Source organism: Carassius gibelio, chromosome B8 (assembly GCF_023724105.1).
Source record: "Carassius gibelio isolate Cgi1373 ecotype wild population from Czech Republic chromosome B8, carGib1.2-hapl.c, whole genome shotgun sequence".
NCBI classification, from domain to species: Eukaryota; Metazoa; Chordata; class Actinopteri; order Cypriniformes; family Cyprinidae; genus Carassius; species Carassius gibelio.
This window is the reverse complement of record NC_068403.1, coordinates 29,160,031-29,185,338: the sequence shown is the minus strand read 5'-3', so window position 1 is coordinate 29,185,338 and position 25,308 is coordinate 29,160,031. Positions and strand designations below refer to the sequence as shown.

Genomic DNA, 25,308 nt, shown 5'->3' with positions numbered 1-25,308 from the left:
CAGAGAGCCCCGACATCCAAGCTTACCTGCGAGATATCGAATTTCACCTGGAAGTGAGACCTCATGTGACTGACAGAGACTGGTTATACCTCCTTAGAGCCACGTCCAGTCCCGAGGTACGAAACTTTCTAGATCGACAGCCCAGTCAAACCAAGTCAAACTACCAGCGACTTTGTGAGTTCCTGATTAAAGAGTTTACAGACCCAGAGTCTGAACATGGACTGTTAACTGCCTTGGAAACCAAACAAGGTCGTCAAGAGACTCCACAAGCTTATTACAACCGACTCCGACAAGCCTACTTCGGTGCACGCAACAGCCCTGACCTTGAAGAGGATGTGAACTTCAAAAGCCTCTTCCTAAGAAATCTGCACCCTGGAGTCAGTCACCATCTAGGTGTCATGGCCTGTCCGAACTCCATGACCATCCAACAGTTGCGTGACCTAACACAGAAGGCCTATAACAAGCAGAAGGTGGCCTCAAAGAAAGGTAGCAAAACCTCCACACTCTTGAACTCTGTCAACAAAGACTCAAGCCTTGCACTGGACGACACCCAGTGGCATCACAACACCAGAGTCTTCCATCAAGAGCACAGAGAACGTGACGCCCATATCCACGACCGCTTTCAGCCCAACTGCTGGAAAAATCCATGGGAACAGCCACGCTTCTCAAGAAACCAAAAGGATAACATATGGAAACCTAACCAGAGATCCAAAGGTAATCACCTGACTCATCCAAAAGCAACTCGTGTGGGTAAGCGACAACAAAACCCACCTCAGCACCACTCAGACATGCACAGTGCTGAGTATGCACAAGAACATAACCGCTTACCATTAGAAGACACGGAACAAGTCATGGAACAACTAAGAGAGTTCCTTCAAGACAATTTACATGCATATGACCACAAAGTTGAGTCATGCTCGCTGTGACCAGCGACAGAACGGAAGGCCGGTGATCACCTGGTGCACCACATCAGAGATGACAAGCACCTGTTCAACAACAACCCAGAATGAACAAGTCTTTCACGGCCAACTGTTGATGAAAAATCTGAGGTACTAAAGGACATCACCTCAGTCACTAACAAACTGTCAAATGAACTCCAACTCCAAGTTCCAAATTCCCTGTCTGTGCAACAGCAACCACCAGAGCACAGAAGGTCAGAAAGTCTGCTACAGCCAGAAGGCATCACAAGAAGAATGCAACATAGGAGACAAGTTTTGCAACTCAGCTTCACACAGCCATGCCAAACTGCCTCCGACTGTCTGCTAAAGAACCTCCTGCCTTGCTGGACTGACCCCTCATTAGACCATGGACACGCCCTCATCCAAGCCAAGGATGCAGAGAGCCAGTCTTCAGTGACATGCTAGAAAAAGGGGGAGCCAACACAGACTTGAACAGATCTGACCACACATGCACTACACCAGTAACACACAACATTACCTACACCCAGAGGTAAACACATCTACTGATAACACAGTCAACAAACATATTCTTCCCACAGGTAGAATATCCAACTTTTAGTGTAACAAAGTTACACATACCCACCATGAAGAAACGTGCAGCCATCCTCACAATAGGTAGAACACCTGACACTAAGTTAAGGTTCACGACACACTAGCTGCACCTGACATCCTAGCTCAATAGTAGTTGTAACACATGCTAGGAAAACCCACAGCAGCCTTGTTTTGTTTTGTTCTTCTTTTACCTATCCTTCTCCTTCCCCTCTTTCCTGAGTAGGTGAAACGCCTAGACACCCTGCGAGGGTCGAAGGTCTGATATTAGGATTGACTCGCAACACCTAATATCCGCCAGCCACTCTAAACTGAATGGAAGCCAGAGAGCTCCATGCATGATAGGTCAATCCATTGAATTGAAAACGAAATTACTAGAAAACTAATGGTAAACATGTAAAGTAAGACAACCTAGAAGAACCAAACAAAGTTAACCACAAATTTGATTGATGAATCAAAATAAAAACAATTTCCAAGACGATCTAAACTATCCTCAATGTGCTAAACTACATTGACTTATTGAACTTAACGACGTGTACCTAAATAACCTGATGCCTGCACCAGTACAGTAACTGTCATGGAGGTGTTGTCTTGCTGTTTGCTGTGTTTGTCTGCTTCTTCTGCCTTTGTTTCTCCAGCGATCGACGATGTCTTCACCTAAACACCTCGCCGATCGAAAGGGGGATATATGTAGCAGAAATGAGTCGAATCAGACAAATCAAAGAGTCTATCAGAGCTGTGTGCATTGAAACGAGAGCCGAATTCCTCAGGAAGTCATAAATCAGTTCTAGTGCCACAAGAACCAAGCAAGATAACCAACCAACCAACTTGTTCACACAACAGCTTTCAACATTAACACCAATATAACAATTATTGACAATTTTAATTCGAAGAAGAGATTGTCAAATTTATTGTTCGTGATTGGAATGCAACGCTGGACATCACATGTAAACCCAGGAGATCAAGTTAAATACTTGCATTGACCCCCCCCCCCCCCCCCCCAGCCAGTGAAACCAGACTGAAATTCCTAAGGGGGAAGGGCTTTAAACCTTTGTCTTCACAGAAAAGTCCCTTTGCCCTTTGCCTTTGTGTAACCCACACATTTGACTATCATGTATAATCACTTATTGTGTATGTCTTTTGATAACTATAGGATACCTAGTCATGTCTAGTATTCAAATAATCGCATTTTCTTGCTTGATATTGTCCTGACAATCATTTATTTGTAAAATATATCATAATCATGTTATAGGAATCATGTCCAAAATTAGACCCTGTGAGGCAAGAACCACATGCTTGGTAAGATAAACAATGATTTATGATACCCCAGACCCCAGGACCATATCTGATTGGTCAAGGCAACATTTGAGGGGTGGCCAACAAGGAAGTTTAAAAACTTTGGACACGATTAAATCTTGCTTTTAGTTCTAGTCTGCCTGCTGCTATTAGCCATGTCGGCTTTTAGTCTGCTTTTAGTTCTAGCATTGCTCGTGCTATCAGTCATGCCTTGTTTTTTAGTCTGCTTTTAGTTCTAGTCTAGCTGCTGCTATTAGCCATGTCGGCTTTTAGTTCTAGCATTGCTCGTGCTATCAGTCATGCCTGCTCTTAGCTTTTAGCTTGTAGCTTTGCTACCTAGCTTTAGCTTGTAGCATCTAGCCATGCGGTAGTCATCATTGTTCTTTGAGCGCGGTTCCAGCGTGCCTGCCTGCTGCTACTATGAGAAGGAACACAACCTAGTCTCGTCAAACTTTATTTCTTTTCTTTTCCGTTTGAGAGTTTCGTGTTCTGAGTTAAGTTTTGTAACGTCCATTCAACCTCAACCAGCGAACACGACTCTGCACTTTCAGCCAACGCCCAACAACCACGGGCTTCCCAAGACGTCACTTCAGAGACTGAACTTCCAGCCAATCAACGACCTCGGGATAGCCCTTTCACCGAGGCTCCTTCTTCACAGGAGATGCAAGTAACTTTACCTCCAGACTGTGACCTTTACTGGTGTATCTAATATAATTTTAACCTCATTGAGGAACTCAATGCGAGCGCTAATTACGTGATTGATGGTTGTTCATGTTTATGCAATTTAACGTATTGCTGTTAACTTGGGATTCCATATTTCCATTCTCTTAAACTCATCTTTCCCTAACTTTTGACCTTCCTGCAACTTGTGTGAATGTGTGTGTGCGTGCGTTTATGTTAGATTAGTTTATATGTCTTAGATTTATCTAATAAAGCCTTATTCATATTGAAAAGAGAAGTATCTTGTGTTTTGTGCTTACAAGTTAATGTCTTAAACTGCCGATCTTGTTACTGTGCTAATTGATAGTGTTTTCACTATAGTTTGGATATTAGTATCCAGCGCAGATTTGATGTTAAACGGCTCGTTCACTGAACCGCAGGCGCGTCTCCGTGATCAGCCGTGAAACAGTGATTCTGTTCAAATTCCCTTTAAAATCTTAAATGATTCCCTTTGAGCTAAATTGACCTGTTTCCCTTACACAAGTCACCTTTATTTATATAGCGCTTTAAACAAAATACATTACGTCAAAGCAACTGAACAACATTCATTAGGAAAACAGTGTGTCAATAATGCAAAATGATAGTTAAAGGCAGTTCATCATTGAATTCAGTGATGTCATCTCTGTTCAGTTTAAATAGTGTCTGTGCATTTATTTGCAATCAAGTCAACGATATCGCTGTAGATGAAGTGACCCAAACTAAGCAAGCCAGAGGCGACAGCGGCAAGGAACCGAAACTCCATCGGTGACAGAATGGAGAAAAAAACCTTGGGAGAAACCAGGCTCAGTTGGGGGCCAGTTCTCCTCTTACTAGACAAACCAGTAGTTCAATTCCAGGCTACAGCAAAGTCAGATTGCACAGAAGAATCATCTGTTTCCTGTGGTCTTGTCCTGGTGCTCCTCTGAGACAAGGTCTTTACTGGGGATCTGTATCTGGGACTCTAGTTGTCCTGGTCTCCGCTGTCTTTCAGGGCAGTAGAGGTCCTTTCTAGGTGCTGATCCACCATCTGGTCTGGATACAGACTGGATCTGGTGACTACGGTGACCTCGGAATAAGAGAGAAACAGGAGCAAATATTAGCGCAGATGCCATTCTTTTAATGATGTAGAAAATACATAGGGTGTTATGGGAAGTGTTCCCGGTTCCGGTTTACCTAATTAATGCAGCCTAAAAATCATTTAACTGATTTGGATATTAAAAGCATATTAGTATGTTATGTGTATGCCAGGTTAAAGAGATGGGTCTTTAATCTAGATTTAAACTGCAAGAGTGTGTCTGCCTCCCGAACAATGTTAGGTAGGTTATTCATGAGTTTAGGCGCCAAATAGGAAAAGGATCTGCCACCCGCAGTTGATTTTGATGTTCTTGTTAGTTTTGAGAACGTAGCGGACGAATAGGATTATAATGTAAAAGGAGCTCATTCAAATACTGAGGTGCTAAACCATTCAGGGTTTTATAAGTAATAAGCAATATTTTAAAATCTATACGATGTTTGATAGGGAGCCAGTTCAGTGTTGACAGGACCGGACTAATATGGTCATACTTCCTGGTTCTAGTAAGAACTCTTGCTGCTGCATTTTGGACTAGCTGTAGTTTGTTTACTAAGTGTGCAGAACAACCACCCAATAAAGCATTACAATAATCTAACCTTGAGGTCACAAATACATGGATTAACATTTCTGCATTTGACATTGAGAGCATAGGCCATAATTTAGACATATTTTTGAGATGGAAAAATGCAGTTTTACAATGCTAGAAACGTGGCTTTCTAAAGAAAGATTGCGATCAAATAGCACACCTAGGTTCCTAACTGATGACAAAGAATTGACAGAGCAACCATCAAGTCTTAGACACAGTGTTCTAGGTTATTACAAGCAGAGTTTTTAGGTCCTATAATTAACACCTCTGTTTTTTCTGAATTTAGCATTAAGAAATTACTCGTCATCCAGTTTTTTATATCAACTATGCATTCCATTAGTTTTTCAAATTGGTGTGTTTCACCGGGCTGCAAAGAAATATAGAGCTGAGTATCATCAGCATAACAGTGAAAGCTAACACCATGTTTCCTGATGAGATCTCCCAAGGGTAAAATATAAAGCGTGAAGAGTAGCGACCCTAGTACTGAGCCTTGAGGTACTCCATACTGCACTTGTGATCGATATGATACATCTTCATTCACTGCTACGAACTGATGTCGGTCATATAAGTACGATTTAAACCATGCTAATGCACTTCCATTAATGCCAACAAAGTGTTCAAGTCTATGCAAAAGAATGTTTTGGTCAATTGTGTCAAACGCAGCACTAAGATCCAATAAAACTAATAGAGAGATACACCCACGATCAGTTGATGAGAGCAGATAATTTGTAACTCTAAGGAGAGCAGTCTCAGTACTATGATACTGTGTAAATCCTGACTAGAAATCCTAACATATACCATTTTTCTCTAAGAAGGAATATAATTGTGAGGATACCACCTTTTCTGATCGCAATCTTTCCTTAGAAAGCCACGTTTCTAGCATTTGTAAAACTGCATTTTTCCATCTCAAAAATATATCTAAATTACGGCCTATGCTCTCAATGTCAAATGCACAAATGTTAATCCATGCATTTATGACTTCAAGGTTAGATTATTGTAATGCTTTATTGGGTGGTTGTTCTGCACGCTTAGTAAACAAACTACAGCTAGTCCAAAATGCAGCAGCAAGAGTTCTTACTAGAACCAGGAAGTATGACCATATTAGCCCGGTCCTGTCATCGCTGCACTGGCTCCCTATCAAACATCGTATAGATTTTAAAATATTGCTTATTACTTATAAAGCCCTGAATGGTTTAGCACCTCAGTATTTGAATGAGCTCCTTTTACATTATACTCCTCTACATCCGCTACGTTCTCAAAACTCAGGCAATTTGATAATACCTAGAATATCAAAATCAACTGCGGGCGGCAGGTCCTTTTAGTATTTGGCACCTAAACTCTGGAATAACCTACCTAACATTTTTCGGGAGGCAGACACACTCTTGCAGTTTAAATCTAGATTAAACACCCATCTCTTTAACCTGCCATACACATAACATACTAATATGCTTTTAATATCCAAATCCATTAAAGGATTTTTAGGCTGCATTAATTAGGTAAACCGGAACCGGAAACACTTCACATAACACCCTATGTACTTGCTACATCATTAGAAGAATGGCATCTACACTAATATTTGTATGTTTCTCTCTTATTCCGAGGTCACCGTGGCCACCAGATCCAGTCTGTATCCAGATCAGAGGGTCACTGCAGTCACCCGGATCCAGTACGTATCCAGACATGATGGTGGATCAGCACCTAGAAAGGACCTCTACATCCCTGAAAGACAGCGGAGACCAGGACAACTAGAGCCCCAGATACAGATCCCCTGTAAAGACCTTGTCTCAGAGGACCACCAGGACAAGACCACAGGAAACAGATGATTCTTCTGCACAATCTGACTTTGCTGCAGCCTGGAATTGAACTACTGGTTTCGTCTGGTCAGAGGAGAACTGGCCCCCCAACTGAGCCTGGTTTCTCCCAAGGTTTTTTTCTCCATTCTGTCACCGATGGAGTTTCGGTTCCTTGCCGCTGTCGCCTCTGGCTTGCTTAGTTGGGGTCACTTCATCTACAGCGATATCATTGACTTGAAGGTGATTGATTGATTGATTTTCTAGTATCTTGGACAGAAAAGAGAGATTCGAGATTGGTCTATAATTAACTAGTTCTTTGGGGTCAAGTTGTGGTTTTTTGATGAGAGGCTTAATAACAGCCAGTTTGAAGGTTTTGGGGACATATCCTAATGACAATGAGGAATTTATAATAGTCAGAAGAGGATTTATGACTTCTGGAAGCACCTCTTTTAGGAGCTTAGATGGTATAGGGTCTAACATACATGTTGTTGGTTTAGATGATTTAACAAGTTTATACAATTCTTCCTCTCCTTTAGTAGAGAATGAGTGGAACTGTTCCTCAGGGGGTCTATAGTGCACTGTATGATGCGATACTGTAGCTGACGGCTGAATGGTTGCAATTTTATCTCTAATAGAATCGATTTTAGAAGTAAAGTAGTTCATAAAGTCATTACTGCTGTGGTGTTGGGAAATGTCAACACTTGCTGAGGCTTTATTTTTTGTTAATTTAGCCACTGTATTGAATAAATACCTGGGGTTATGTTTGTTTTCTTCTAAAAGAGAAGAAAAGTAATCGGATCTGGAAGTTTTTAATGCTTTTCTGTAGGATAGGTTACTTTCCCGCCAAGCAATACGAAATACCTCTAGTTTTTGTTGATTGGTACACTCAAGAGGAAAGAAGGTAATGATGTCATGTTTGGTGTGTGTGTGTGCTTAAGTAAGGTGGCCCACTTCTCCATGACTGGAGCTCTAGACTGCATGATGGCCTGTTTGTGTGGCAGAACGACACAATACTCATCAAATAGCTCATCCATGTCCAACTTCTTGCTTAGCTGCAGGCAGGGCCGGATTGGGACTCATTTTCAGCCCTGGAGTTTCATGCCTTAGACCGGCTCACTTTAATTCACAAATTAAAATAATGCAATTAAAACCTCAGAATATAATTCCCTACAGCCTTGTAATTCATTGTATTTTTAAAAACATAATTTCCAATTCAGTGCAAAAACAATAGCCTACGTTTTGCTTAACAGTGAAGATTTATTAGAACAGTAAATAACAGGATAGTGTAAGAATCTCTTTTCTTTAAGATTTAGTATTCATAAATATCCAAACATTGAAATAAAGAAAAAAAATCTAATAAAAACAAATATATAAAACAAAATAAAAAATAAAGATTAAAATAAAATGTATTGCACTTTCTAACGACAGTATCATCTGTTTCATTAATGTATTGCTGAATCATCAGGTATCATTAATTATCTCAGGGCATTTTTCATTGAGCAGGGCTCTTCATTACTATTAGTTCTTCTGAATGACAATCCTACCTGCCCACTCTGGTGTGTTGGGCTCATGAGTGGAGCTTGGTAACGTTACTGGGTGTAGCTGAGAGGCTAAGGAGTGTAAGGTGCTAGCTGTGGCTAATGAGTTGAAGCTGGGCCAGCGGGTGTGTCGGTAAGAACACCAAAATCGGAGAAGGAATCCAGTTTAACAGATTTATTTATACAAGCATATGAAGAGGGGGAGCCAGATCTTGATTAGCTGTATTAAACAGTGCTCTCGGTGCACAGATCGAAGATGAGCATGAATATTAAGTGATATCGTCTTTGCTTTATGTCCTGAGGAGTGTCAGCATAAGCGTATGACTGTGTGGTCTGTAACAAACAAATAAAAGATATGCTCTAACAAACAGTGCTTCTTTCTTATCACAATCACATTCATAACAACATAAATGACATTAAAACTACTGACTTCCCCAAACATCAACACAATGTTGTCATTAAATACAGCAGAATATGAAACATAATTCACAGCTAACATGTATAATAATTATACATAATTACACAATTACACTGTACTGGATGAAACTCAAATACTAACTATACTTCACATTAGCATCCATTTTGTGTCATAACTCTTTCCACATCGCTATCTAAGCAAACAACAATCAACTAAGCCTGAGTAACTGTGCTATTTGTTGTACTCACTTTCTCTCTGGACGCACACAACTTTAAACACTCATAGTAAACATAATGAAGATCAAAACTGCATTTAGTCAGGGAGTTTTACGGCTCGCTCTCTCTGAAGATGACGCTGATGCAAGACTGGATTGCGGTGTGCGCGCGCTCTGAAGCATCCCACCGTATGAGCTGCGCTCTGTCAAAATAAGAGTCCCCGCAACCGGGGCGAGAGCGCTCTTATCCATCCGCGTCGTAAATCAGTGTCATTAGTGAGACTTTCACACAGCCGCCCCCAAATTGCATGCAATTTGCTCCTGAGAAAGGCTCACTGCTCAGCCACTCCATAGGCACTACGACAGAATCCATTATGAGTCTGGGATAGCTGGGAGGGCAATGAGACGGGCAACTGGTCTGGTGTAGACTTTGTCCTTGATCCGGACATCTGCTGACCTTACACGACCATCAACGCTCCGATGTACCTTAGTCACTCTGCCAACTTGCCAAAGAGCCCTGGGAAGCTGTGGGTCCATCATCAGAACAACAGAGTTGATGGCAAAATCCACATTGGTGGTATGCCACTTCTGTCGAGATTGCAGGGTAGGCAGGTAGTACCTGATAAACCTAGACCAGAAGTGGTCTGCCAAGACCTGACAGTGCCTCCATCTTCTCCTGCTCAAGCCTTCACTCTTGTTGTATACTACCTGGGGCAAAGCACCATCTAGCCGCCCCATCAAGAGGATGTTCGGAGTGATTGCATCCAGATCTGCTATATTGGCTGAGGTATATCCCAGTGGCTTTGTGTTCAGTATCGCCTCAACTTCCAACAAGACGGTACGGAGTACTTCATCAGAGACCGGCTGAGCTCCAATAACTGTATACAAAGCAGATTTGACCGATCTTATCTCTCGCTCCCATGCCCCACCGAAATGAGGTGCTGCTGGGGGGTTGAAGTGGAAAGTGATCTTCTGCTTCGCTAGAAGTTGCTGAAGCTCAGAGGATAGACCGACAAATGTCTCACGAAGCTCTTTCTCTCCTGCCTTGAAATTTGTGCCCTGATCCGAGTAGAGTTCAGCTGGCGTACCCCTACGGGCAATGAATCTCCTGAGGCTCATTAGAAATGAGTCTGAATCCAAGCTATGTAAGAGGTCAAGGTGTACTGCTCGTGTGGTGAGACATTTGTAAATAATGCCCCATCTCTTCTCAGAGCGGCGCCCCAACTTCACCTGGAAAGGCCCAAAACAGTCCACACCCGTGGAATAGAAAGCTGGCTTATAAAGACGCAGACGGGCCACTGGTAAGTCTGACATCTTGGGCACCGATGGCTTGGCCTTCCATCTTCTACACTCCTTACAGAGATGTTGTATATGACGAATTGCTTCTCTCCCGCGCAGGATCCAGAAAGTGCGACGCATTTCTGCGAATACCCGTTCAGGTCCAGGATGACAGAGACGAGTGTCATAGTCCTGTATAAGGAGCTTGGTGGCTGGATGACTGGGATCCAAGACGATCGGGTGTTTAAAAGCAGAATCGAGCACTTCAGCCCGCCGCAATCTACCACCAACACGTATGATCGCATCCTTAGGGTCTAACTCTGGGGACAAGGTAAGTAGGCGACTACTGTTTGGTACTGACTTGCCTTTCTTGAGGTGGTGTAGTTCTTCTGGGAAGCAGTCTTGCTGGATTCTCTTGTAGATGATCATTTCTGCTTGATGATAATCTGAAGCAGTAACAGCACTACCCTGTCCAGCCGCCCCATGAAGCTCATGCACCGTAGCTTCAACCAGATCCTTCCAAGTGTGTTGGCCACCTTGGCCAGTCACTGTTAGTCACAATACTGCAGGAAACTGACTTCCTGTACTCTGACAAATCTGAATCAGGCAGCCTAGGTAATTGAGATGGCCATTCGTGGGGTTCCTTAAGGAGGAAAGGGGGCCCTTGGCTCCAGCGATTAGGCACGGCGAGCTCCCCAAGAGTCTTACCCCGTGTGACATCATCGGCTGGATTCAGAGAGGAGTCCACATAACGCCAGGCACTGGGTTCTGTGAGCTCCTGAATTTCAGCTACACGGGTGCCCACAAATACTTTGAAATGGCACGACTCCGACTGCAGCCAGGTAAGCACCGTAGTTGAATGACTCCAAAGTATAATCTTATCGATCTCCAAAGTCAGCTCCCCTTCTAACATCTTTGCTAGTTGGGCTGCTGTTAGGGCACCGCAGAGCTCTAGACGTGGAATGGAGTGTTGTCGCCGGGGAGCGACTCTTGATCTCGCTGCCAGGAAGGACAGGTATACTTGGCCTTGGGCATCCTTGGTCCGCAGGTAAGAAACAGAGCCATAGGCTTTCTCTGACGTGTCGCTGAATAGTCTGTCTAGAGACAACTGTTTGACTCACGTGAGCTGGAACATAGGATCGGGGTAAGGTTATGCGAGGCAACAGATGGAGTTCGTCTTCCCACTCCTTCCAAGCTAACTGGAGCTCCTGAGGGAGGAGGGGGTCGTCCCAGTGACGGTGCTTATCCCACATGCTTTGGACAAGCAACTTGGCGCGGGTTGTGTAGGGTAATATGAAACCCAGAGGGTCATACTGCCGAGCTAGAACTTTATACACATTGCGCATAGTCAGTACGCCGTAATCAAGTGGGCGGCTCTTATACCCCAAGATGTCCGATTCCCAATGCCAACTTAGCCCAAGGGTTGATTCGGACAGACCAATGTCATCATGTGAGAGCCAGCACTCCATACTTTCCGACCTAGCTTCCTTTGGCAGATGTCCGATGGCACTTGGGATGTTACATGCCCACTGTCGGATTTCAAATCCACCCGATGACAGAGTCTCTCTGAGTTTGTCGACCAATCCTCTGGCTTCAGCTGCAGTTGCCACGCTCTGAAGGCAATTATCAACATAGAAACAGCGCTCTACAGAGTCTCTGACACCATCCCCTGGAACACTGTGATCTCTAGCATGCCGTTGGAGAGCAAAGGTGGCACAACAAGGTGAACAGGTGGTGCCAAAAGGCAGGACTTGCCATTCGAAGGTATCAGGGGGAACCTCTCGCTTCATATCTCTCCACACAAACCTGAGAAGTGGTCGGTCTTCTGGCAGAAGTTGGACTTGGTGGAACATACTCCTGATATCTCCACTAACTGCTACTGCTTGTTGCCTAAAGCGCAGCAGGACCCCAAGAAGAGATGCGCCCAAGGTCGGTCCTGGAAGAAGGGCATCATTCAGATTCAGTCCACGAAACTGGTAGGAACAGTTGAAAACGAGCCGATTCTTCCCATTATGGCTAACTAAGTGATGAGGTATGTACCATTATTCACCAGTCATTGAGATCTCATCTGGGCCCAACTTCTTGACAGCTCCTGATTGTACCAGCTTATTGATTGCCTCACAGTAAGCTTTGGCACGTTGAGGGTCCTTAGCCAATCTTTTTTCTGTACTCCTCAAGCTTGGTAGAACCGCCTCTTTGGATGCACGGAACAGGGGCATGTCTTGTTTCCGTAACAACGGAGTAGCATACCGAAAGATACCAGCAACTTCAACCCTCTTTGTCTTTGCCTCCAGGTGCTCTATTGCCTCCTTGTCTTGCTTCGATCTCACTGCCATCTTGTCCCTCTGAAAAGGCAGCAGAGTTTCTCAACATTCCTCATCAACTCTGTTGTCTGTGGTGAAACACTGGTAAGGAAGCACTGTTGTGCGCATGCCATCCACTGGATGAGGTGAGTCGGCCCCTGAAGCGTCCAACCCAGTCTTGTACGGATAGCTGCCGGTCCTCCTGGAGGGCCTAACCTCACTGGCTCCACTGGAGTGAGCAGATGGGGGTGATCTGCTCCTATCAATACAAGTGGCTTGACATGCTCGAACGGTTCAATAGGGAGGTCTGCCAAATGCTTATATATTCTCTTCAACATGGAGATGGGATATGAGTGATCCGCCAGACTGAGGCGCTGTGAAGTGAACGCCTCTGCCACCTGAAAGCTTCTTCTGGGATGTGCAAGGGGTGATATGCAGAATGAGACGGATGATCCCTTATCGTAGTCGTATTGTGCAAAGGACAAGATCCTCTGGTCTACCTTGCAATCCAAGTCGGTCAACAGCTTCTGGAAGGAGCATTGTGCGTTCCGATCCATCATCCAATACTGTGTAGGTGTCAAGAGTACGGTCCTTGTTCCGAAGAAGCACTCTCACAACCTTTAATAGGACACGAGTGGGAGTTGATGGCCGATCCAGGTAAAGAACCTCTGTACCGTTGTTCACTAAACAACTCTCTACTTTGGGTGGCTCTGCAACGGGACGGGTGTTCACACTGTGGAGAACTCTCAAATGCCTGCCTTGGCACAGGTCACAGAGTCTTTTGAGGTCACACTGTGCAGCTTGGTGGGACCTCCCACATCTCCAGCATCTTTTATTCACCTTGATCCAATCTATGACTTCCTCCCTTGTGAACTTCTGAATGGCTGGGCACTTATTCAGAAAATGTTCCGAACTCTCACAATATGGGCAGTACGGCTTTATCTTGCCTCTCCTTTTGAAATCTGAGGAACTCTGACCATCTTGCTTTGTGGCCTTACTACCTCCAGAGCTCTCTGCCCCATGAAGCACGGTAGCCGCTGATCTACTCTGTCGCTTCTCAGCTTTGTAGCTCAGTGACCCTTGGACTCGGGTGTCAGATGGGGTGTCATAACTTTGACACCATGATTCATACTGGAGCCACTCTGCTAAGTCAAGCAGGGTATGAGTAGAGCCAGGTCGATGGAACATCTGGCGTCGGAAATTGGCCCTCAACTCAGGCGGAAGTTTCGTGAGCAGCCGTGCAACGTGTGAGCCGCATCACAGCTCAACTTCTCCATCAGAGCCCAGAGTCTTTAACATGCCCACTAATGACTGAACATGCAAAGCAAACTTCTCAAAGGCTGCTGTATCACCCCGCCTTATCTCTGGTGAGTCCATGACAGCAGCAATCCTCTTTAAGGCGACTTGATGTGGCTGCCCGAACTTCTCATTCAATGCGGCCATTGTGTCGGAGTACGGCATAGGTGAATTGATGTATGAGTCGGCTATAAGACAAGCCTCCTCCAATCTCAGATGGTCCACGAGAACCTGATATTTGAAGAGCTCAGTGGCATCCCTTGGCAACAGATTCATTAGGGCGAGCTTCAGGCGGGAGAATTCCATGGGGTCCCTATGGATGAAGAGAGGAATTTTCGGCGCTGGCCCATGGTATTCCTTTTCCTTCACCATAGCTGATAAAGGCTGGTATGGTATGTCTCGAGAGGGGGTACAATGACTCATGTGAGGTTCTGGTACATGATTAGGTAGAGGCCCAGATTTAGCCGAGTCCAGAACAGGAGGAGAGCTGATGCCTGGTGAGTAAGAATGTGACCGGTGCGTCAGAGGCTGAGACTCATGAAACTTCCTAGCTGGTGGTCTCTTAGAGGTTGAAGACAGATGACTTCTAGTTGTGGAGTTAGATATAGCACTATCTCTGATTAGCTGGAGTTCCTTCATCATTCTATCTATAATTGTGACCATCTGTGTCTCCTCACCCCCCGGAGGCATTGTTGGTGGTTCAGCAGAGGGCCATGGTGGAGGCGGTAGCCAGTCGTCATACTCCTCTTCTTCCCTTCGGGTCGGAAAGTGATCCTTTACAGGAGGAGGTGGTACTGGCCAGGATTCTTGTCGTGCCCCCTGCTGTGTCCTAACTGAGGCTACAGGAGAATGCAAATCTGTGCATGGCTGCTCTGCCTGTCCTCTTCAGATCGGCATAATGATGTGTTCTCTCTACGCATCTCAAATAACTCATTCTCGTCCCCTGCAAAGGGTGCCGGAGTATATGTCCACTCTGCACGTCGGCCAGTTGAACGTGTATCATAGCTGGGAGAGTAGTCTTCATCATGCTCACTAATATCGGAGTCCCACTGAACCTGACGAGGGGACCTTGTGATATGTGTTCTTTCAGCGGGCGTCATCATAGCCGCTCCCTCACGGTGAGAGCTCCACCCCTCTAGACCATGCATATGCTGTAATAAACTTGTACGAGATGAAACTTGTGTCTGTTGTCTCATTGGACCAACCTCATAGTCCTCCAGATACTGTGGCGGTCTCCGCTGCCTCTTAGGTCGAGTCGATTGGACCCAGGATGCTTCACCGTTTTGCTGCATATTCCCGGAACAGCTTGTATCCGGCTCGAAGGACCAAATGTAGCTGAGGGGCTAAGGAGTGTAAGGTGCTAGCTGTGGCTAATGAGTTGAAGCTGGGCCAGCGGGTGTGTCGGTAAGAACACCAAAATCGGAGAAGGAATCCAGTTTAACAGATTTATTTATACAAGCATATGAAGAGGGGGAGCCAGATCTTGATTAGCTGTATTAAACAGTGCTCTCGGTGCACAGATCGAAGATGAGCATGAATATTAAGTGATATCGTCTTTGCTTTATGTCCTGAGGAGTGTCAGCATAAGCGTATGACTGTGTGGTCTGTAACAAACAAATAAAAGATATGCTCTAACAAACAGTGCTTCTTTCTTATCACAATCACATTCATAACAACATAAATGACATTAAAACTACTGACTTCCCCAAACATCAACACAATGTTGTCATTAAATACAGCAGAATATGAAACATAATTCACAGCTAACATGTATAATAATTATACATAATTACACTGTACTGGATGAAACTCAAATACTAACTATACTTCACATTAGCATCCATTTTGTGTCATAACTCTTTCCACATCGCTATCTAAGCAAACAACAATCAACTAAGCCTGAGTAACTGTGCTATTTGTAGTACTCACTTTCTCTCTGGACGCACACAACTTTAAACAAATTTTGCTCGCATGTAAGGATACAAAGAGCCTGGTTTCACGAAGGCAAGGATGAGTAGCATTGTTAGCTAACGTTAGCTACTGATGCAATTTCAGTGAACTGAAGGAAAAGTTGATTTTTAAAATACCAGTAGAAGATGATGATTAGCTAACATTAGCTAGCTTACGTTAGACAAATAGCTAACACACAACAATGCTACATCCATGAACATAACTTTAACTTTACCTTTGGTTGTTGCCTCTGGTTGCTCATTCAGTGGTCTTCTGAGGACTTTCAAGAAATCTTCGATGGAGGCCTGGGCAAGCACATCCGTGACAATGGCTTCTGCCTTCGTCTGACCACAGGCCATCCTCTTGACAATGTCCAAGTCCAGAGAAATCATTGGGACTAGCTTTGTGCCACGTCTCATGCTAGATAGGATGTAGCGTGTTGGACCGTGTGATACACACTCATCACCTCTGCAGCAGTCACTTTGTCAGCTAGAAAGTCGTTTTTAGGTTAGAGGAAAGCATCCATACATTTGGATGTCTCTTTCTGTTGGACACGTATCTTGTGAGTCTCCTTGAGTCTTTGTCGTTTGACATTGTATTCCCCTCCATGTTCGATTGAGAAGGACGATTTGCAACTGTCACAATAAGCCCTCTAGGTATTCCCCTCAACATCTTTCAGCCACAAATATTCATTTTCCCGGTCTTTCTTGAACCCACACCTTCTTTTTAATTGATGATGGTGGTGCCACGCACGTCCTGATTTTGCCAAGTCCTCGTTGTCCTGAGACCAATATTTTTTTATGATGACCCTGGGACAACAACTGCCTCAGCCAATCAAAGTTTATGACTTCATCACTATGTGCGCATTGCAGAGTCCGCCAAAATAACAGTAATGCCCCTCTTACAAATTCAAAGAAAAGAAAAACTGTCCTGCATCTGCAAGCACCGTGATACCAGAGAAGATAGCAAGTAAAAAGGTAAGACCACAACTTTTTAATTTCTCTTATAAATTTATATCAGTATATTAATGATAGTACAATTAATATTTCTTTTTAGATTATTTTTACCACCGAAGTTTTAACGTTAGTTTGCATTGGAAAGTTAGCCTAAATAAAACAGTCTCATAAATGTTGTTTTTACATTTATTTCATTTTTTTATTTTGTCCCAAACTATAAAAAGGCTGCGATTAAATAGTGGCCGTATTGCAATCTTATTTTCTGCCGGTTTAGCGCTCGGACTGCCGCCACCACAAATTTTCTTAATATTTCTCTCGTTAACATGTAAACTTACATCACTGTGCCATTGTCCATTTCCGTTTCGTTGCGTCCAGTAGCATTCGAAGACAAACGTCCGAAATGCAGAAGAAAACAGCGCTAGTTTGCTCGCCGCACGGACCATTCAGCTCGGTCCACCATCAGACAGTACTGCAATTCGCTGCGAGATCCAGGTAGAAGCGATTTATTACTGATCTATTACTGTAATAATCCGTGATCACTGATTTATTCTGTTACATATGAATATGATGACCTCAAGTCATTACTGATTTATTCTGTTACATATGAATATGATGACCTCAAGTCATCACTGATTTATTGTTACATATGAATATGATGACCTCAAGTCATCACTGATTTATTGTTACATATGAATATGATGACCTCAAGTCATTACTGATTTATTCTGTTACATATGAATATGATGACCTCAAGTCATCACTGATTTATTGTTACATATGAATATGATGACCTCAAGTCATCACTGATTTATTCTGTTACATATGAATATGATGACCTCAAGTCATTACTGATTTATTCTGTTACATATGAATATGGTGACCTCAAGTCATCACTGATTTATTCTGTCACATATGAATATGATGACCTCAAGTCATTACTGATTTATTCTGTTACATATGAATATGATGACCTCAAGTCATCACTGATTTATTCTGTCACATATGAATATGATGACCTCAAGTCATTACTGATTTATTCTGTTACATATGAATATGATGACCTCAAGTCATCACTGATTTATTCTGTCACATATGAATATGATGACCTCAAGTCATCACTGATTTATTCTGTCACATATGAATATGATGACCTCAAGTCATCACTGATTTATTCTGTCACATATGAATATGATGACCTCAAGTCATTACTGATTTATTCTGTTACATATGAATATGATGACCTCAAGTCATCACTGATTTATTCTGTTGCATATGAATATGAATATCTCAAGTCATCACTGATTTATTCTGACACATATGAATATGATGACCTCAAGTCATCACTGATTTATTCTGTCTCACATGAATATGATGACCTCAAGTCATCACTGATTTATTGTTACATATGAATATGATGACCTCAAGTCATCACTGATTTATTCTGTCACATATGAATATGATGACCTCAAGTCATCACTGATTTATTCTGTCACATATGAATATGATGACCTCAAGTCATCACTGATTTATTCTGTCACATATGAATATGATGACCTCAAGTCATCACTGATTTATTCTGTCACATATGAATATGATGACCTCAAGTCATCACTGATTTATTGTTACATATGAATATGATGACCTCAAGTCATCACTGATTTATTGTTACATATGAATATGATGACCTCAAGTCATTACTGATTTATTCTGTCACATATGAATATGATGACCTCAAGTCATTACTGATTTATTCTGTTACATATGAATATGATGACCTCAAGTCATTACTGATTTATTCTGTTACATATGAATATGAATATCTCAAGTCATCACTGATTTATTCTGACACATATGAATATGATGACCTCAAGTCATTACTGATTTATTCTGTTACATATGAATATGATGACCTCAAGTCATTACTGATTTATTCTGTTACATATGAATATGAATATCTCAAGTCATCACTGATTTATTCTGACACATATGAATATGATGACCTCAAGTCATTACTGATTTATTCTGACACATATGAATATGATGACCTCAAGTCATTACTGATTTATTCTGTTACATATGAATATGATGACCTCAAGTCATCACTGATTTATTCTGTCACATATGAATATGATGACCTCAAGTCATCACTGATTTATTCTGTTACATATGAATATGATGACCTCAAGTCATCACTGATTTATTGTTACATATGAATATGATGACCTCAAGTCATCACTGATTTATTGTTACATATGAATATGATGACCTCAAGTCATTACTGATTTATTCTGTCACATATGAATATGATGACCTCAAGTCATCACTGATTTTTTGTTACATATGAATATGATGACCTCAAGTCATTACTGATTTATTATGTCACATATGAATATGAATATCTCAAGTCATCACTGATTTATTCTGTTACATATGAATATGATGACCTCAAGTCATCACTGATTTATTGTTACATATGAATATGATGACCTCAAGTCATCACTGATTTATTCTGTTACATATGAATATGATGACCTCAAGTCATCACTGATTTATTCTGTCACATATGAATATGATGACCTCAAGTCATTACTGATTTATTCTGTTACATATGAATATGATGACCTCAAGTCATCACTGATTTATTCTGTTACATATGAATATGATGACCTCAAGTCATCACTGATTTATTGTTACATATGAATATGATGACCTCAAGTCATTACTGATTTATTCTGTTACATATGAATATGATGACCTCAAGTCATTACTGATTTATTCTGTTACATATGAATATGATGACCTCAAGTCATCACTGATTTATTCTGTCACATATGAATATGATGACCTCAAGTCATTACTGATTTATTCTGTTACATATGAATATGATGACCTCAAGTCATCACTGATTTATTCTGTTACATATGAATATGATGACCTCAAGTCATCACTGATTTATTGTTACATATGAATATGATGACCTCAAGTCATCACTGATTTATTGTTACATATGAATATGAGGACCTCAAGTCATCACTGATTTATTGTTACATATGAATATGATGACCTCAAGTCATCACTGATTTATTCTGTTACATATGAATATGATGACCTCAAGTCATCACTGATTTATTGTTACATATGAATATGATGACCTCAAGTCATCACTGATTTATTGTTACATATGAATATGATGACCTCAAGTCATTACTGATTTATTCTGTCACATATGAATATGATGACCTCAAGTCATCACTGATTTATTTTAGATTGCTTCGGGGGTACCGCGGCGGAGTAACCCAGTACCTTTGGGATTCTTCATAGACATAAACAGAGAGAAGTAGCTCCAGCTACAATGTTCTTCTGCACGACGCAAGCAGTTCTGTTTATTAACCGCTAGAGCGTCAAAAGTTCCCTACCGCAGCTTTAAATGTAGTTCAACTTTCAGTTCACTGTAACATCTTGGAATCCAAAATTCCAGATGGATCTAAGATATTACAGTTTGCTCAAAAAAACTTTTCCTCATGATTATATAATGACCTATACAATATAATGAGATAAGATCTATCATTAAAAACTGTCTGTTACTTCTGTATTTAAAGTGCACCAAGTGACCAAGAGCACACAATGGAAGGTATGATTTCACTTAAGGGGGATTGCTTCTCCATAACCTACATGATAAGCAACTTATTTTACAGCATGTTGTTATAAAAATACCTTTACAATGTATTCAGATCTGCATTTCCCATATTTATTGTTTATTGTTAAAATTAGTGTGGTTGCAAAATGTGTCATTTATTAATTATTATTCATCTGCGTAGATAAGGCATTAAGGTGTCTCCAAAACAAGAGCCCAATATTCACATTAGGAAGTGTATGGCCATATGACATTCAAGTGAACAGTTTGAACACTTTAATGAGGGATGAGCAAGTTTCTGACGAGGTAAATTATTATCCGTTATAAATTCTTACACTTATTTTCTGTCACGTATTTCCTACCACCAAAACAAGCCACCATGGCCTACTTCTAGAATTTAGCCTTCAAACATGTTTTCTGTTCTACTCGTCCACTGGAGTTCTGTATATTTTTAACTAAATATTTTTTTACAAAATGTATTTGCTTGCCGGGTTAGGTTTTTTTTCTACATAGTTAAAGAGTATGAAAAAGGACTAGTGATATAAATGATTCACAACATTTCTGTGTGACAAAAAAATAGAGCAGTTATTTTTTTTTACTTATTTTTTTTAAATCTCACATTTGTCCTTGAAATATTCAGGTCATGAATTCCATATGTGATATCCTTAGCAAGGTAAGTGAAATTTTATCAGCAATATCTTGAAGAGTACACCTAAATAATGATAATATTAATAATAAAATAGAAATTAATGATACACATACGAATATAATTTTAAAACTGTACAGTTAAGCTTGATTTGTAACGTTAATATATTCAACTCTGTTGAAATGGAAAACAATATTTTGTTTTGCCTTAAAACAGGATCGCCCAGGTGTTGTACATATCAATTGTCAGGCCCTCACGAAAATACTGGATGGATCTAAAAGGGCAAAGAGCCACTATTTTCTCAAGGTGTATCACTGTTATTTATTTATTTATTCTTTTTTAGGTATTATATTAATGAATAGCTTCTAGGCTAATCAAAGCATCCTGATTCTGTAGATGATTGTCACATGCACTTCTCTAAATCAACAGAACAACATTTTGGAAAGGGCAACAGAGGTGTTTGGAGTGTATCTCGAGAATGGCAATCACTGGAGCTTTTTTGTGAGTCAAACCTTTTTGAGGATAAAACATTTTTGCATGTGGATTCTATTTTATTCTTGCCTAAAAAAAATGACATATAGCCCCCATATAGGATCACTCATTTTAATAGATATGTCTACCTCTGCTAGCATAGAGCATAGACATAATGTGCAACATAGTTCAGGTATATTCAGTGTTTGCCACAGCCTTACACTCTTCATGGCGGCACTCCGCAAATTCATTTTCTGCCAACAGGACACGCTTTAATAGCAGGAGAGGTAGAAGTTTCACCGGTAACGGCTCCAGTAACAGCAGCTCTGAGCTCACAAATGCTGCGGGAAACCCTGACATTTCTAAACTTTCAAGAAAAAAAAAAAAACGAATATATATTATTACATGTTCAAATTATGAATAAAATGTTTCATATTATTATAAGCTACACCACACATTAATCCTTTTGTTCCCCTTAAATGTTCCTGGTAATAAAAATTACTAGGTCAGTTTAGCCCCCCTTGGCTTCAAACTCTTAAGGCAGGGTCTTCAATTGGTCTGGGAGGGTCACTTACCTGCTGAGTTTACCAACACACCTGATTAAAATTTTCTTGTATGCCTAGTGAGACCTTAATTAGCAGGTTCTTGTGTATTTAATTGTCCAAACGTAGTCCTGAAATGCTCAAAGTTCCATGCTCCAACATACAATTAAACTCACAAGAACCAGGTGCATTATTTCATGTTATCTATATCAAATGTCTATATCATATCTATTCAAATGAGAGATCCTATATGGGGGCTATAAAATGTTTGTCATTGTGTATGGCTTCATAACCTCCTTCCAGTGCCCTGTAATACAACAAGAAAGAATGCGCCTGGTTCTTGTGAGTTTTATTGTATGTTAGAGCTAATCTTTGCAGGAAAGTGGTTCCTTTGGAGACCTCTGCTCTTAGGTGTTAGGATCATATAAACTGGTGCATTTTCCTGCTGGTGTGAGTTGTTGGAGCATGGCACTTTGAGCATGTCAGGACTACATGTTTTGCCATAAGGCAGAGTGAATGGTATTGCAATAATTGTCTTATGGTTATTATAACTTCATATATTTCTGTTTTAGCATTGCAATGTTGACAGAAGGTGCATCACCTACTTTAACTCACTTGGAGAGACAGAGTGGCAATGCCAAGCAATTGCTCAGCACTGGTCGTAAGTATTCATTGTTTTGTTTAAAAGTCTACTTTAAGTGCCAATTTATCTAAAATGGCAGTACCTGCTAGTACTATAAATAATTTTTCAGCTGACCCGATTTCTAATCAAATGCCTCACATCCACAACTCGCATAGTATCCAGTATACAGTCCCACTGTTGCACAATTAGTTCCCGTGACTAGCACAAGTACTCCTCACTGTATCTTAAGTTTGTTATTAGGACACACAAAAAAGAGTAGATTATGACAAAATGTTTATTTTGAAATTAATTGTTGGAATTGTATGCTAGTGGCAATTGTGATTTTGTTGATTACAGTGCATTTGCAGCCTCAAGGGGAGTAAAAGGAGAGTGGGACCTCAAAACCACAAAACATAATTTGCAAGCCGATTCAGTGTCATGTGGTATCCACACACTTGCAGTAAGTTATCAAGCGTAGATCATTGCATGCATGTTTTTTAAACAAATTAAATTTAAACTTATTATCATACATAATCTTCCTTTGTACATGGTTTTATTAAAGTGCCAATAATTGTCAGATTCTGTAGTGACAGATAGGTTTCTATCTTATTTTTATTCTTTAAAAATGTTTGTCTTCCTTTAAGTTTGCCACTGAATTTCTGAAGGCTGGTGGCTTTATAACCTCCTTCCAGTGCCCTGTAATACAACAGGAAAGAATGCGCCTGTCCTCACTTTTGTTTGAATCTTTAGGTATGTGCCTTATTGATGGAAATGTTTTAAATGGGTATTATTATACATTTAAAAGTTCTGAGATTTGGCCCCTTGCCATATGTATTGCTCATTTAAAACTGTTGTTGAAGGATACTGGGTAATCAGATCCTCCATTGTCAGTCAAATAAGTAAAGTAACAGGCCACTGTTGAATAAGTAAATGTATATTTATTCAATCAAAATAAATAAATAAAAATCTATGAACCAAAGTGCATGCAAGCAAAAAATAAATAAATAAATTAAAAAAAAATTAATAAACACTTTTTTGTATATGTTTACAGATCGAACCAAAAAATGTGGAATTTGTGCCAAAAATATTTCAGGAAGAAAGAAAGTAAGTGCATTTATGTATGAATATGTATATATAAGTTATTTATTTTTTGTATATTTTTGCTGTCGTTTTAGGGCCACAAATTTACTTATAACTTTGCTACATTTGTTTGCCATTTATACCTTCATTACCTCGATTAACTGAATTGAACTCATCAAAGCTGTAGTTTTGCACAGTTATGTGGGATAGCTTTAAATAGTCTCTCTTATGGCACTAGGACACATATATCTCAAACTTTACGAAAATCAGGCAAATACATTTTTAAGTTAAGGTTCCGTATTTCTGCTGATGTAAGTTGAATAAAAAAATCATAATATGCTTCTGGTAGCTGTGCTGTAAATAAGTATATTACACATAACCCTTTCACAAGCTCGCCTTCCGAAAATTGGACCCTTGACATATTTCTTGCTCATTTAATACTATTACTTGAAAAGTGAAAGTGAAGTGACATTCAGCCAAGTATGGTGACCCCCACCCACAATTCCTGCCGGCCCGAGACTAGAACTCACAACCCTTCGATTGGGAGTCCAACCCTCTAACCATTAGGCCACGACTTCCCCTAAATACTTTCCATTATTTGTGAATTAAATGTGTATTTACTGTATGCATATGGATTCACACTGTATGAAAGTTTAAAGTCAGATGATCAGTGGGTTGAGTTAAGTGTATTGACACATACGGTACATTAAGCAATCTCCTTTGTCCTGTTATCAATGCACATACAATGAGGGTATACATGGTTCCCTAACAAGTGGCAAATGTGGTTTGATTGTCTGTTTAATGAGTAAATCTAAGAAGTAATGTCATAACAGAAGTGAACTCTACTGCATGGCTCTTTTATCTCAACAAATGAAAATGTAACGCAAAAATGCAATTAGTATTTTTTATTCACATAGGCTTGCTCACTCACTCATTCCAGTAACATTAAACACCAAAAAGGTTTTGCACTCATCTTGTTTTCTTTATGACTGTAGTGATGTTTTTATGCACTAGTCATAAGCACATTTGTTGTAGGTGATGTCACAAAATTTTGTGTATAACTTTCTATACAGAAGACAGCAACCCATTGGACCAAATCTCTTTGCCTGCATCAGATACTGCAGCACACTCAGGTAATTATATATTATATTAATGAATTTTTTGTTATTGACTTGTTGGATCTCTTGCACCTGTTGTAATGAAGTCTCATTTAGATTATCTCTCACATTTATGTATTCTGTTTAACACAGCTGACCCAGACGTGTTAGTTGAGACCTCTGGATCTGATGAAGGCTCTGCACTACAACAGGGTAACTTTTCTAATCCTTGCATTTGACTGACCTAACTGAACTTTGGCTAAACCTCATTTGCACTATTACAGTCACTTCACCTGGGATAGCCATTTT

At 40.8% G+C, this 25,308-nt stretch overlaps 2 protein-coding genes and 1 long non-coding RNA gene across 20 annotated transcripts in view; 2 read left to right on the top strand and 1 right to left on the bottom strand.

Annotated features, from left to right (window-relative positions):
* LOC127963166 (uncharacterized) overlaps positions 1–12,772 on the bottom strand; it is a 392,897-nt gene extending 380,125 nt beyond the window's left edge. The window contains exon 1 of the mRNA XM_052562923.1: positions 9,052–12,772. Within this exon, the coding sequence (XP_052418883.1) occupies positions 9,497–10,831 (1,335 nt within the window). The 5' untranslated portion in view covers positions 10,832–12,772 and the 3' untranslated portion in view covers positions 9,052–9,496. The remainder of the gene's footprint in view (positions 1–9,051) is intronic.
* Positions 1–25,308, top strand: part of LOC127963125 (uncharacterized) — a 299,165-nt gene that overhangs the window by 60,603 nt on the left and 213,254 nt on the right. The gene's annotated exons all lie outside the window — the stretch shown is intronic.
* LOC127963218 (uncharacterized) lies at positions 20,012–23,571 on the top strand. Its single transcript, XR_008154756.1, has 5 exons — positions 20,012–21,493; positions 21,617–21,688; positions 22,773–22,861; positions 23,180–23,282; positions 23,467–23,571. It is a non-coding gene; the product is annotated as an uncharacterized LOC127963218 (long non-coding RNA).